Source organism: Hyaena hyaena, unplaced genomic scaffold (genome assembly GCF_003009895.1).
Source record: "Hyaena hyaena isolate Hyena2069 unplaced genomic scaffold, ASM300989v1 scaffold_573, whole genome shotgun sequence".
Taxonomy (NCBI): Eukaryota; Metazoa; Chordata; class Mammalia; order Carnivora; family Hyaenidae; genus Hyaena; species Hyaena hyaena.
In genome coordinates, this window is record NW_024081211.1 from 879,336 (window position 1) to 895,334 (window position 15,999).

The following is a 15,999-nucleotide window of genomic DNA, read 5'->3' on the forward strand; positions in this document are numbered from 1 at the left end:
GTTCTCGCGGCTTAAAGAGTCCGCAGCGGGCACAGAAATACCTCTTCCAGGGCGGGTTTTCGGGGGTGTATGTGTGTGTGGTGGCGTGGGCAGAGTGCGGGACTTGCCCCAAGGGCGGAAAGAAGATCCAGTTTGGAAAAAAAAAAAAAGTCATGGTTCAGTTGCACGGATATGAGACCTTTAACAAATGAGGGAGAGAGAGAGAAGAGAAAGAGAGAAGCAGGAGGAGGAGGAGGAAGGTGGGGGGCGGGGGGTGTGGAGAGGCTGGTGCAAAAGGAATGCGCGTTTGCAGGAGGAGGAGTAAAGCGATGATTGTGTAATTAAATAATAAAACAATCCTTAAGTCTGATTTGGAGAGAGCTCGAGCGGGGTCCAGAGGGTGGAACCGGTGAAATTTTCAACTTCCAAGTTTTGCAACGAAAGAAAGCGAGAGAGGGAGGGGAAAAAAAGAGAGCCCAGAGCAGAAAGGAGAGGAGTTTGGAGCCGAGCGGGAGAGCGGGATTTATCGTTTGGGATTTTTTTCAGGAGCTCGTTCCGATCCCCCCGGGCTCTGGGCAGCCGCGGCAGCAGCAGCAGTCTCCTCGCTCGGCCGGGTCAGACGCGGGGCGAGGCGGGCGGTCGGGCGGCCGGGCGCGGAGGAGCCGGCGCGGGCGGCGGCTGCAGCCGGAGACCGCGCCGCGCGCCTCTTCCGCCCGGGAGACCTGCGCCCGAGCCCCCTCCCTCACCCCAGCCTCTCCCAGCTCCCCCCCCCACCCCGCCCCCACCCAGCCCTCTCCCGCGCGCGCCCCGCCACCCGCGCGCACTCGCTCGCGCTCCCCCTCGCGCACACACATGGTCGGCTCGCGGCAAAGTTTCGCCCGCGATCGCCGCTCCGGAATCCTGCCGCAGTGCTCGGGGCTGTAACCTTGAACTTTCCCGGCGCGGTGACACAGTCTCCTCGCTTTCTCTCCCGCGCTCTCCCCTGCGCCCCCCTCCCCGCCTTTTTTTAAAAAAGCATTTCACCACCAACCACCACCCCAATCCAACCCACACCGAACCTTCGCGCACCCCCTAGCCCCCAACAACAACAACAACTGCCAAACAGAAAATAAATCCCCAAACCCAGGCGAAAGGCAGCCAGCACCGGCGGCGGCGGCGGCGGCGGCCTCGGCGAGCTGGGCCAGCGCGCTCGGACTGCAAGAGGGTTAAAAGTGTAGATTGGATTTCACCCCGGGAAATCTAGCACGCCGAGTGAACTTGAATCTTTGGCTATTTAAGGAGGACTGGGTTTGTTGTGAAGTTGCGGTGATCCAGCGCAGAGCCCCGTCCCGATTGATCGCATCGCGGGGCTCAGATGACTGTAAAATGAATAGATGAAATTCTGGCTTCTCGAAGATTTTCTTGGGCATCTCCGGGAAAGTGCGTTTTAAGGCGAAGTCATGATGTATTCTCCCATCTGTCTCACTCAGGTACATGTCTCGGTCGCTCTCTCGAGCTTTCTCTCTAGTCCGAAATGCCTTTGTTTTGTGTTGTTGCTCTGGTCTGCGGACACTAAACGGCTTTAGGCAACCTCGGTCCACCCCTGCCCCTCACGGAAGTGGCCCGGAGTCGCGGCGGGACTTGCGGGGCGGCGTGGGAGCCGGCGCGCGGCCGCTCGCCCGAGGCCACCCCGCGCGCCCGGCCCCGCGCCCCGGGCACGGGAGCCGGAGCCCGCGCGCTGCCAGGGCGGCCGGGCCGGGCGAGGCCGTCGGGGGTGGGCAGGGCCGGGCCCGGGAGCGCTAACCCCTCCGCGGCGCCCCTGCCCAGGGCGCCCGCCACCCCGCTCGGTCGCCGGAGCGCTGAGACGGCTCGGGCTTTAGAGGAGCTGCAGGGGGGACCGAGCCCTTATAAACGACCGTGAACTTGGGCGAGGGGACTCCAGCACGAGTCCTGTGGGCGCCTCTGGACTCCGCTGCGGGCGGTGGGCGGGCGACGCAGCGCGTCGGAGGTTGTGGTCCGGAGACCCATTCCTTTGCTTAATTTGGGGATCCGAAAGTCTGGCCCATCGTGATCCGCACTTTGAGGTTTCCAGTGACCACACCGCAAAGGCAGTCTTTACGTTGACACGAGTTAGTTGGTGGTGGTGAAAGTTAAGGACTTTAGAACATGTTCATTTTGTGGAGACCTGTGCGTTTGACGATATCTGGGCGTATCTATCTCGGAAGGCAGAAAGTAATGCTGGAAAAGTAAGGTCATTGAAAATTTTTTCACTTTGCAGATTGGCCTCCTAAGACTTTAGGAACGACGTTATGACATAAAACACGGGCTTCATACATTTTTAAGAGTACGATTTATATAATTTTGAACAGACGGTCAAATGGAAAAGCGGTGAGACCGCGCAGACTTACCTGGGGGCAGTTTTCATCGCTGCCCAGCCAACTAACCACTGGAGAACTCACTAAATATCTTAGCCCGGAGTTGTTATTTGAAGTAGCATTTTAAACCTCCGAAGGTGTCGGACAGTTGACTTCAGCTTTTTGGAGGAAGTGTCACCATTGGTAATTGATAACCATTTTCTTTGACGTTGGCATAAAAACTAAACAGTTAAAAGAAGTGTCTTTAGGTCTTAGGTGTGTTACAATTTTTTTAAAAACCCAATATCACGATGATGCATTTTTATAATGGACAAATGATTAAGATTTCAATTGTATGACAATTAGAAGCCATTGTGATTGGAAAGGACTGAGGCATTCATAAATTGTGAATGAAGATGAAAACAATGATAAGGCGTATTCAGTGATTGGATACAGTCCTGTAGCTTTTTGGCTGACACATTTTTTATTGTTTATATTTTGTTTGGCATCTGAGTATGATTAACTGAGATATGGATATTTTCAGCAAGTAACATGCACTCTAATTTAACAAAACTGGAAAAAATGAGTTGCTGAGCTATTTGTATTTTAAAAGCTATGAATAATGGCTAATAAATATGATGATGAAAGTGTTTCAGGTATAACGAATTGCCTTTAGTTGTAAAAGTTACCTTTCATATTGCCCATCAGCAGGATTTTTTCCCTCTTTCTCGTAAACCGTGTTCATTTGCTATTATTTTTACATTATTGAAGCATAGTTCAATTAAAACAAATTGAGGTAAGCTTTTTCGCTTACAAAGTACTGTATCTCTTATTCTCACCTGTAAAGGATTGCTTTTCTATATAAATTTAGATTTCTAGCATCAGCTGCTCAGAAACATTGCTTGCCATTACATTGCATTTTTGACTTCCTCTAAATATCATTGTAAAGTCACTAGCTTTATCTTAATTTCTGTAAGTTGGAAATAGCATTGCAGCTTCGTGACATATGGAATAGTAGGGGCACATATAGGATAATCATTCAGCTATCACATTAGTATTCAAGCACACATACTTACCAACACTAATTCATGATGACTAATATTCTCTACTGTTTTAATAATGTAAATCTAGGTTGACGTATTAAAACTGTTTTCGGGATTGAAGGCCTATACTACAGAAGGAATTGTAGCTTTCGGATTCTCACTTACTATCCCTGTGACTTTATAGGTAATGTGAGGTGTTGCAAAAGTAAGAGCACATTAACAGTGCAACTTTTATATCACACCAGTAGTTTAGTTTTATATTATAAGAGTCTAATAGCTGCAGCAAAATGTTTTTTAGGATGTGTAAGTACAGAACAGAGAAACATTCCTAAATGGTTGAAAACTTTACAGAGTGTCTCAGTTATTGCAATAAAGTATCTAGGTTTTGGAAAGAATTTTAATTCAAAAGGAGCTACAGTTAAAGTTGCTGTTTAGCAAAATGTTATGCAAAAGTGTCAGTATCTTGATACAAATCAGTATTTATACCTCAGTATAAATCAGACACAAAAGGAAAATTAAGAACCATCATATATGATTTAATATTTTGCTTTTTCTAAAAATGATGTAAACCCGTAATAAAACTTTCACTTGTCACGATTGCATTCCCTTTTTAAAATTTCACTGTCATTCAAGTTCTTCAGGTACATAGTTTTAACTGTTTATTGTTATATAGCAGTGTTCCAAGAATATCTAGTACTTACTCTTCCACCTCTATATTGATCTAATTTTCCATCCCTTTCATGGAAACCATTGTTTCTGTGAAGAAAAATAAATATTACTGGGGGGAATTAGGATTGCTTACTTTTATATTTGAAATTTGCAACTTGGGTATTTTATCAATTTAGTTCACCTAAAGGAAGTTTTAAAAGAGAAAAGTCAGTGCATTTTAATAAAAATTCTGAAAGGGCAAGGTGGCATATTACCTTACCCTAGAGCCATTCGATCTTAAATCACTCAGATGCTTCCCTTAAAAAAACTTTCATAATTGTTTAAAGTGTTATGGTGATAACCTATTAGTTAGGGTATTTGAATACCTTAATCACTTCTTTTTTTTGGATGAAGACAGTTACTATGTTCCATATTCTTGTCACTCAAAATTACTAAAAATATATTGCAAGTCAGTGTTAGAAAACAGTCACACTTGAGAGATGACATTTTAGGCATGTTAATACAGAAATATACGTGGCTTACAACAAACCTCTACTTACCATTTTTTTGGATGTTATGTCTCCTTGTTAAGTGTTTCACTTGAAAGGAATCCACAGAATGCTAAAGCCCTGCAAGATGTTTAAAAGGCAAGTTTGTGGAGGGAGAAAGTTTACTATTTCTATTTATCAATAAGAAAAAAAAAGTATGTTTTAAAAACATTACTTGGTAGCATTGGCAACAAACTCAAGACAAACTTAAAAAAAACCCCAGCATTGTTTTGTTTGTATTTGCTACGAAATTCCAAATTCAACCCTCAGATTTACATTTTGATTGCTTAAAATAATTTATTAAAATTTTGAGATTTGTTACATGACAGACGACTTGAAACTCAAACAGATTTAATCAAAACGATGTTTGATGTCTTTATAAGAAAATGAAATGTCACTGAACATAGTACTTAAGGATGTAAGCACTTAAGAGTTACCCCATGGCTTAACATCTGTTAAAATAATACAGTTTTTTTTTTTTAAGTGTGGCAAGGGTAAAATGACTGGCACGAAGTCCCTCCCAGCCCCATGTATCTTTTACATTCTCAACTCTTTAGCTGATGAGTATGTATGTATGTTTTTTAACCATATCAATAAATCATGTAGAAGTCAGATTATAGGAAGTGAGTTCCCAAAGCATGTTTAAGTCCACATTTCCTTGAACAGGGCTTCCTTTGCATTATGTCTGAGGGGGATAAACAAAGTTTTTGTAGTTACAGTGAAGGCTGAAAGCATGGCCTCAGAAAGTATATGGAGATAGGGAGGTCTTATCATGGGCTGTGGTTGCTGTGAGCAGGGCTGCCTTCCCACACAAAGAACAGATTGTGGTTTAACTCTTTCCATGGCCTAGTTTAATGTGCTCGCATAGTAACCGAATTGTTCAAATCTCTGCTGGAAACTACTGATCGGTTTAATGATTTCCTCCATGGCATTTGGTTATGCCTCATGCTGTGATGTAATCATCTGCATTCTGTATTGTTATAAAATTTTGATTTATACTCATTCTGCCATAGGAACACTTTACAGCAATATGTTACAATGCTTGATAACTGCATTATTGATTGGATGGGACATACATACACCTTTTCTGCATGGGAAATGCAGGCTGCGAACATACCACAGTCTTTAGCATTGAAAATGTGAATTTCACCTTAAAAGTGGATTCAAAACTATATGGGATTTTGGGGGGGACACCTTCTTTGTTAGAGTGACATTAGTTGCACTTTCTGCATCTTTAACCCTCATGGAATCCATCAGTCTGCTGGTTAGATAGAATTTATTCCACATAGTTCAGGGTGACTAGCACTTGTATGTAAATTCCATGTTGGGATATGATAAGGTAGAGAAAGTTATTTTCTGGTTCGGGTGACCATACAGTCAGTGTGACCTGAAAAGTGGCTGCAACGGAAGTTCTTATTTGCTTCAGATCTTGGTTTATTGCATTCATGCAGTTTGCGTGCATTTGGTGTTAGCTCTTTCTCTGAGCAGTAAACAGGCCTAAGCTTATGAGACAGGTTTTACCTATGGCAGGAAGTAATGAAATGCTAACTGCTTTGGGAAGTCACTTGAAATACCTGTAGGTAAAGATTATCTGCCATTCCTCATGGCCTACCCTCCCTTAAAAAGGACTTAGATTGAACAGGCAGGAAAAACGCAGAAGCCTAAGATAGACCACTTAATTCCAAAGACAGGATACTGTACAATCTATACACGTGCAGATTCCCAAGCCACGCATAAGTGCACCCCCTCAGCCCTGCCGGAGAATTCACATGCGTAGCAAATGAATTGTATTGATTCCACAAAAGCAGTAAGTGACCAGCGGTGCACTCCTGGTGTCACCCTGCCGCCGCATGCAGAGACACAAAGCGTGTAAAGTTGGTGCCAAGTTGCCATTTTTCATTGTTCACCTCCGATGGATTTTTAAGGGGTTTAGAATAATTGCCATACTCCTGTGAACGGTTAACAAATTAACTGACTCCGTGGGGCTTCGGATTCTATGGGAAGGCTGCCGGAAGAACCTTCGTATAATTTTTGTTTTCAACTTTAGAAACTTTTGCTGAAAAACAAAACAAAACAAAACAAAAAACAACGGAAGAGTGTGTCTCTGTGTCTGTGAGAGAGTAGGAGAGTGAGAGTGTGTGTGTGTGTGTGTGTGCGCGTGTGTGTGTGGGTGCATGTGTGTGTGTGTGTGCGTGTGTGTGTGTGTGTTTGTGTGTGTGTCTTGGAGGTTAGCATTGGTGGTGGAGGGGAGAGAACGCACTGCTCAAAGTATGGAAACCTTCTGTTCAGGACACTGATACGACAAGCTGTGCCCTTTGCCCACTTTCCCTCACTGTATACTGGTTTCTCTAGTTACCACTCTTGGAATGGTGCTGTTTCAGTGTTGGAATGTTGGACGTTTGATAAGAAAATGGATCAAGTTTAATGGCGCATGCTCTTTGAGCCACCAGCAGCCTCTTGCTGAGAGCATGCTCCAAAAGCGGGAACTGTGTGGCATTACACTGAGCATCTATATGCTTTGTGTTTCTGTGCCACAGAGAAGAGAAATGAACTGTGGCATCGCTCCTGCCTTCTGAACAGCTCTGCTCCGATTAAAAAAAAAAAAAATCTCACTGTGTTCTTTGTAAAATGGTACTGCTTAGTGTTAGTTGGTCAATCAAATATTTAGATATTAAATTAGGTGCCAAGCACCTTGGTTTACTTACGTTTTAAAGAATGTAGGATGCATGGTGGGAGTGAGGGGGATGGGGCCAGAGTGGAAATACAAATATAAATCTTATTTTCTTTTTAGGAGACAGAATCAACCTGTAAGTTTTGGTGGAAAAGGGGTTGCTTGTCATACTTTATTTTCTTCTTGTCCTGCTATTTTGATAATTTTAAATAAGAATGTTATTTTTATGCATAACTTTTTGTAGTGATTGGGAATGGATTGCAGTTTTTTTTTTTGAGCCTTTACAATGAAACTGACTATGTATGTATTCTTCCCCCACCTCCTCCCCCCACCCCCATCTTCCACAGGATGAATTTCACCCATTCATCGAGGCACTACTTCCACACGTCCGTGCAATCGCCTACACTTGGTTCAACCTGCAGGCTCGGAAACGCAAGTACTTTAAAAAGCATGAGAAGCGAATGTCAAAGGATGAAGAAAGAGCAGTCAAAGATGAGCTTCTCAGCGAAAAGCCTGAAATCAAACAGAAGTGGGCATCCAGGCTCCTGGCCAAACTGCGCAAAGACATCCGCCAGGAGTACCGAGAGGACTTTGTGCTCACCGTGACTGGCAAGAAGCACCCGTGCTGTGTCTTATCCAATCCCGACCAGAAGGGTAAGATCAGGAGAATCGACTGCCTGCGACAGGCAGACAAAGTCTGGCGTCTGGATCTAGTCATGGTGATCCTGTTCAAAGGCATCCCCTTGGAAAGTACCGATGGAGAGCGGCTCATGAAATCCCCACATTGCACAAACCCAGCACTTTGTGTCCAGCCACATCATATCACAGTATCAGTTAAGGAGCTTGATTTGTTTTTGGCATACTACGTGCAGGAGCAAGGTAGGAGCAGATCGTTCTTTCTTCTAGCTCGGCAAACCCTGCTCACAAACCCCATATTCGGAATATCTGGCTTGGGTTAGATGGTCCTCGAGGCCCCTAGACCTCCTATGCCCACTCTGGCTGGAGTGGCATGCCCTCTTCTAGTTGCATGCCCACGGCCACGTGCAAGCCGTGGAAATAGACATGGAGCTTTCATACTTGGAGAGGCGTGGATATTTTACCAAAGACCACAAAGAGATGCGTTTTCAAATGTCTTTGAAAGAATATACTTTTTCAAAGACGCAGAATAATCTGCAAAAGATAGTTAATTACAATTCGCTTTTTGTCCTCAGCACCATTCGGGGCATGTAGTTGTCTTGTCTCAGTTTGAAAGTGTAAATTTATTTATGAGTAGTCAAACCCGCTTTTTAGTAATCTCTGTATCAGCCTCCTAACTAACAAGGTAGATGGACTTTGTTCACGAATCTAGTCCTATTGCACCAAAAATAGAATTAACATTTCCTATTACAAAATACCCAAGGTAGCATTTATCTATCAGAAAGTATATCTTACGTAGAGCTAGATTTATTTAATTTAAATATTTCTATCAACACCTCCTTCTGGTTGTGTAATAGTCGCTGTCGATGGGATGGATTATAGTTCTCGTTTAAATAATTTATGTTATAATATTTTCCCAGCGTGACTTGGGAAGACTTAATATCATTAGTTTACTTGAACGTGAATTTATAAAACTTACCGAGGAGAAAAGTTGTAGCTCTCCTTATGGAACAAAAACAGAAAGTGGACTGGTTACACTGGTTTAAAATAAATCTCACAAAGAATGCAGAAACTACATACCATACTTATTAAAAAAATACTTGATAAAGAGAGTGGTATAAATGTTGCCTGGATGAGTCAAAAATAGGTGATATTTTTGCTGAATGTTTTTTGAGTTCATGAAATGTTTATTATTTTTTATTTTTCTTAGTATGTTTTTCCTTAAATAAGTGAGACTTTCTCTTCTTCAAATACATGTGTCAAGATATAGATTTCCACGTATTAGCAATAGTCCGTAGTGTAACACTATTTTAAAAAGCAGCATGCTAAAAGTGGACTGAAGTTTGATCTGCTACAGATGCTGGGTCATTTCCTACCTCAGCCTGGTGGGAGGGAAGATGGCCTGCCGATAGTGGTGGCTGACGGGTATCTGATGTTAGTTGTATAAATGTGGGATTCAAGAAATTGGTCTGAACTTTATTGTTATACGAGAAAATAAAATATCAGAGTTATACTCATTTGAGTCAGAAATCTAGATACATATTATGTGCTTTTTGCCTTTATAATTCCTTGACACAGTTTTAGAGATAATGCTTAAATGTCATTGAAGAATGTCTAGTTTGATTTTAAATGATATGCTAGACATCATATATTTGGAACTATTACTATTTTTTTTTGAAACGTTGCATTTACCATTTCCGTGCATTTAAGGATTGAAGTCCAAGCAATGATGACTTAGGGAAAAATCTAATTTCGCCCCGTGTGTTCTAAAATAAAAGCCCACTAACACGCGACAGTTAATTTGATTGACAGCTGTCTAGGAGGTGACATCCTAAGGTGGGCTGTATATATGTGCTGGGCTGACCGTGAATGTGTTGTAAGTGTGCTGTGAAAGTCAAGGCTGAAAGTAAAGTTTGTAAAAGTGGGTCGTGCAACTTTTTAGTGCAGGGAGGGAAAATTTGCAACCACTTCACTGCTGCTCACATTCTGACTTGCTTGAAGGCTAGTCCTTGAGGTGTGCATGTATGTACATTCACTCCCGGGGCAGGCAGCCAACTCTCTTGGTTGATGAACTGACAATAAAGAACACATCCTTTGGATTTGTGAAGATAGATTGAAGAAAGAAAAAAACGCATAAATGCCTTCTGCATTGCCCCATTGGTTATGATAATCATGAAGTTTTAAAAACAACTCTTGGAGACCATGTTTTCAGATAAAACACCAATTTTGTTGTTGTTTTGAGTCTCTGTCATAAAAAGCTTTCATTATTTTACCCTGTACATCTAATTTGTATCCTCTCCTACCTGCCAAGGCGTCATCTCTTCCTAACATCTGTTGGCTCTTTCTTTGAAAAAGTCACATCAGGATGCTTTTGCGTTTTCCTTTTTTCAAAATTTATATCTTTTTTTTTGGTCTAACGTAGGTTAATTATGTTGTTCTGCAGTACCATTGATTGAAGAAGGCATTTACAGAGATAAGTCTGTAGTCAATCAAAGGGCTGCATATCTCCCATCATGACTTTTTATTCCTCCTTTAAGTACATGAAAACCCACTTAAGTCTGTTTTATAAATCAGGCAAAGGAGTATGAAGAAAAACATGAAAGAAAAATAGGAAAAGAAAACTGTAATGTTTACAACAAAATGAGCTACAAAATTACCCCCCCCCCGCTTTTCTCTGTCTCCCCACTTCTAAACGACTGGGAGGAAAACATGAGAAAGAACAGAGAGAATGCCAAAGATGGTTGCCACTGGCACCAGGATTGGCATCAGACCCTCTTTGTTTAGCTCAGGATGCCTGTGATTTGTTAGTTGGCATCCGCATTGCAGTGTGGAGTGATGTTACAATATATTGACAATTTCCAGATCTAGAAATGTCAATAGTCCTCTTGGTTATTTATACAAGATCACAAACTGCATCTCTTCTGGAGGATGAAATAAAGACCAACATATAATAAAGTTCCATTGTTGGCCAACTTCCTATGCTTTTCTTTTTCCCTCTTTCTCTTTTGGTTCAACCCACACTTCTTTTTTTTTTCTCTCCATGGCCAGCAGCCTCCTCTTTTTTGAAATGTGGAAAGTTACTACAGCTTTGACACAAACCATAGTACTACATCTGCATCTGATATGGTATTGGGGAAAATTGCTGCATTTTGAAATCATTTTTGATACATAGTTCATTAGACCTTTGCATCACATGGCCACAAGGCAGTATTTTCTTTAAAGCTAAATCTCTTTGTTATTCAGCTTCTTCTATGCATATAGCCCGATTGACCGCAATTTAGTCCATTTTTTTCTATTTCTCTACATTAGTAAAGGGTCATGTTCATTGCAGTTGTTTATAAAATTATATAAGCCCCACACTTTACCTAAAATGTACACTTCATGTGGGAGTAACTGCATTTAAATCCATAAAATCATTTGACGCTATTGATTCAGAGAGCTGCGCTTCGGCTGTTTCGTTGCTACAAGAACCGCCATTTTGTTTGTGAAGTGCCAGGCGAGGGGGAAAAAAAAGGCAGACACTGTGCTTGATGCCAATAATGGTTGCCAGTGGCACCGAGGTTGGCATCAGACCCTCTTTGTCTAGTTGCTGAATGCCTTTGATTCGTTGGTTGGCATCCGCATTGCAGTGGGCACACTGGAAAGTTTTTGACAATCCCTGAATGAAAGCTGCTTGCTTGTTTGCTGCAGCAAACCTTAGCTAATATAAAACCCTTCCTTTTTATTTTTTAGGTGTGTGTGTGTGTGTGTGTGTGTGTGTGTGTGTGTGTGTGTGTTAAGGCTGGGAGAGATTAAAGGGAAAAATAGCTCTAAAGTGGCCTCCATTTTCCCAAAGATGTTAAAGATGTCCAGTGCTTCTTGGGCAGGTGGTAACTATTCCCCATATTGCTTTTGTTATTGCATCCGTGAAAGCAAAACAAAACAAAACAAAAACCAGGCAAGCCTTGCACAGGACACCTTACTGGGACAGAAGTGTGCTGTGGGCTGTGGCGTGTGCAGTGAGAGCGTGGAGGGCCAGCTGAATGGAGTGATATATAGTGCATTCATTATGACTGTTGCTTTCAGTCACATCACTGCCTATTTCTTATGCAATTTTTAGTTCCTTCAGTTTCTACCCTTCCAATTTATGTAGTGACATATTGAGAGGATCTAACTTTTCTCTCTAGTTAGCAGTGTGTAATCGTGTAAATGTTAAAAAATTAAGCAAATCTTAATGAGGAAACCTATGTGCTGAGGTCTGATACAAATCATTCATTCCTGAATTTCCCAATTCTGCTTCAATAGGTTGCCAAATTCTCAGTGCACAATTCTGCACACCAGGAAAACCAACCAAAAGGCTGAAAAAATTTTGGTTGAAGTTTCCTAGATAGTTAACATTACTCTTGCTTTCCCGTTAACCACCATTATCTCGTTAATACGAAGGGTTAGCAGTTCTACCCAAAGGGCTGCAGAGAAGGAAGTCTGGCCTATGTGATGTCTTGGGTCCAGGCTGCGTCCTGTCTGAAGGGGGAACAGCCTGGGTGGGGAAGGGGGACTGGGCTTTCTCTGAGGCAGGAAGAGGTCAGAACACACTAAGAAGTTTAAAGATCAAGAGATAGTAACTGTTGTCCTGAATTTAACAGATCAGAGTTTAAACTAAGTCAGCCTAACTGATTTTTGGACTGTACTTTGCACTCCTATTAAATGTGTTTTGGATACTGAAGAGAGGCCAGGGACTTCATGGCTCTCATCAAAGAGCCCTTAAAATCCCAATCCATTGCTGGGTGGCAGCTTTTGTTATTTTACTGCTAAGTGTTATGATAATTAAAGTACATTTCGAAGTTGTGAAAAATGTGCCTTGTTTACATCATTATTATTGTTTTTGAAATAGAATCCTTCCCGGTTGTCACATATCATTAGCGAGAAATCAAACGCTAAGAATTATTTTCCTCCCTCAGTTACTGACTTTTAGAATCCTTTTGGGTAACAATTATTTCTTTATGAAAAGCTTAAGTAGATAATGGTTTGCAAGTTGACAGCGTGTTTTAACATTTTAATAAATTTCACTTCGTTTGCAGGTATTTCCCATTATGGGGAAAACTTAAGCTTTCATAAGTTGCTAGAATGAGGCTGCTCCCTAGGCTGATTTGGCGCGCTTACATTGGGAAGGGCTCAGAGAGCAGAAAGTTGGTGTGCACGTTTGACTTAGGGGGACGCTGCTAGGTTTTCCCATCCAGCATCCTGTCCTTGACTGAACTCATGAACTGCAGTGCACATTTGTTTGCATTCTGGCTCCCACACAATTCACCAGATAAAGAATGGCTCTTACTGGCATGCCTTGCTCCTAGGCTTAACGAGACCTTTGTGGGAACATATATTGTGAGATAAGATACTTAGCAATTTTCTCACTGATAAGAAGAAAACACAGTCTGAGGGGCCAGAAGTTCACCCTCTGTGCCATCATGTCCCCGCCAGAAGAGAGCTCTGCTAGACAATTCAAGAGTTAAACTCGGAGGCCCCTGTTGCCAGCCGGGAAAGCTTGGCATCTGTGTTCTGATATGGCAAACTAAGCTCTTGCATTGCTGTTAATATGATTTCACTTTTCAAAGGGAAAGGGTGGGGGGAGAGAGAGAGAGAGAGAAAGAGAGAAAGAGAGAGAGAAAGAGGAGAGGAGAGGCACGTTTGTTACATCCATTATGATTTTCAAATATTAAAAAAAATGCAGTGACCCACTTTCTGGAGGCAGCAAAGGTTGAGAAAATATCCTCCCGACAGCATTAGACATCCCACTCCCCTTCTCCCCTCCCCCCTCCCATATGCACAGCAGTACACATTTTATAATAAAAAATATTCATCTAGATTATGGGTTTGGATCTGCAGATTTAGTGCACTATGCCTCTTGAGTAGTAAAACGACTCCGTGTGTAAAAGAACCAAAATGCTGTTCATTATTCAGGAGTAATGGTAATTTGGGCGATATGTGGATTGCAGTGACAGGAGAGGGTGGTTGGGTTTCCCAAGGGTGACCCCTTGACAGATTAAGCGTGTGATTTGGAGGTGGGCAGGAGCCCTTTAGGGAGGCCACCCCTTGCCAATGCTTTAAGTTCTTTAAAGGTGCTGTTTCCTAACATGGTTTGGGGGAGTATTTCCACATGTCGAGGCAATATAGATGGGGTAGAATTTCTTATTTACTAAGTTGTTTTTCCTTAAAGTTGGAACTTAGGAGGGAATTGCCAAAAGGAAATTAAAGTTTTAATACCACCATTAACTTTTTCCTTTCAAATTTGGCATTCCAGTCCAAAACACTCTAAGATATCTGACTTAGCAAAGCTTTTCTCCTCATAAACGTTCATTGTGCCTGACTGGACTGAAAAACTGGACCAGTGGGTTTAAAAAACCTCTGTAACGACACTCTTTTACCCTCGCCATCTGGGCCGACCTGTTAGGATTTCAGCACCTGAAGAGGGAGGGACCCAGCACATGGCTGAGTCAGAATTCCCTGGAATTCTTAAAAGTTGAGATAAGTAAGTTTTCATTTCTGTCATCCCAGTGGCTTGTATGATAACTGACTTTATAATGAAAGGAATAATTACTGCCTTGTTGGAAGCTTAGGGTTGCAGAGGGTGGAAATAGGGGAGGAAAACCTTATCAAAATGGGAGATGGTTAAGTATCAGAACTCATGGGCAAAGGCAAGGGTGATCCCTTGCTGTGAAACCAGCTTCTTGGTAGGAATTTCTCTTGAGCTTGGGAAAGAATAGCATTTTCTGTGTGCTGTGGCGGAGCAAGTGACCAGCCACACGTAATGTTCGAAGCAAAGTTTCCAACTTTCCCCCCTCCATCCTTGTGGGGGAGGGATAATTCTAGAAGTCTCAAGGACTAGTGGTTATGTGATGGGAAACTGGGGTTCTTAACAGCAGCGTGCTTCGGCGCCAAGCCCAGCAAGAGGGGAGCTTCCTCTGAATCATGCGTGCTTTCCTGTGGCCACACGGCCCGCCATCCCGTTTGAGAGACTGTTCTTGGGTCCTTGAACTCTAATTATGTGATGTGGTTAATTTAACTGACTTCAGTTGTGAGGATTTGGCATAGAGCATAAATCATCAGGCTGCGAGGGCCTTGTGAAGTCCGTGTAGTGAGGAGTGAGTCTGTGGGATTAGCTTGTATTAGACTGAACGGTACAGGATGTGAGGCTAATGGGACTTGAATGGTTGGGCTTTTGGTTGTTATATTATTCAGAAAATTGGAAGAAATGGCTAGCAATTAACCAATGAGGTGGAAAGACCTTGAGGCTGAATTGAAGGCCACACATCGAAAAAAAAAAATCCTCAAAATTTACATCAAGCAGTGTTCTAAGATAGGAATGCAAACTATTCCTGTGCATAAATATATTGTTTATAATAAAACACTTAGGAACACATATTCTCTCTTTTATGATGATAGTTTAAACAGGACAGCGTTGATGAATCACAGACAAATTAAAGAACTCTGAATAAGGACTATATAATTGAAAATATGGGGTGATGGATGAAGTAATTTTACTAGCTGAGAGTTGCCTGGAGGTTGTATATTTTCAGAATCCCATTTTAAGGCAGTTCAGAGCATGTAGGAAGTTATGGATGAAGCACAAATCATTTGAAAATGGGATTTGTTTAAACAAGTGCAAAAAAGAAAGTAAGAAGTGCCTCTGAAAAAAAATTCTTTATTCTAAGTCTGCGCGGTTTAAAATTTGGGCTTAGCTTTAACTCCATTTCTCAAGAAAGAAAATTGAATAAATAGGATTCAATTGAATTTTAAAGTACACATATCTCCCACAAAACTACACAAAAGCCTTTAACAGGAATCAGTTAATATGAAGTGACACTAATTTATATTCTGATGCTGAACGAAGCTGAAGATTTCTTTAAAAACTTGGGTTTTTCAAAACGCACTTTGAGGAAAAAAAAACCGCGTGGAAAAAATGTGTCGCTGTTAACAGGGAATGGCAGGGCTCAGAACGAAAATCTAATCATGACCACAGATGTTAAGAAAGTTGCTTGAAATAGGGTGTATTCTGTAATTCACGTGAGGAAGGGATTACATTCACGCCTATGTTAATAACACGAGTATGTCAATACAAAGTCCATACCCTTCTATTAGTGAAATCTAAAGGGTGAAAAATGTTCCTG

The 15,999-nt window shown here is 42.1% G+C and overlaps 1 protein-coding gene across 6 annotated transcripts in view; it reads left to right on the plus strand.

Moving 5' to 3' along the window:
* The first annotated feature begins 877 nt into the window (after window positions 1–877).
* Window positions 878–15,999, plus strand: part of NFIB (nuclear factor I B) — a 229,456-nt gene continuing 214,334 nt past the window's right edge. For all 6 annotated transcript variants that reach the window (XM_039256593.1, XM_039256595.1, XM_039256594.1 and 3 more), the window contains exons 1-2: window positions 878–1,448; window positions 7,570–8,101. In XM_039256593.1, coding sequence (XP_039112524.1) covers window positions 1,419–1,448; window positions 7,570–8,101 — 562 coding nt within the window. In that variant the 5' untranslated portion in view covers window positions 878–1,418. The remainder of the gene's footprint in view (window positions 1,449–7,569; window positions 8,102–15,999) is intronic.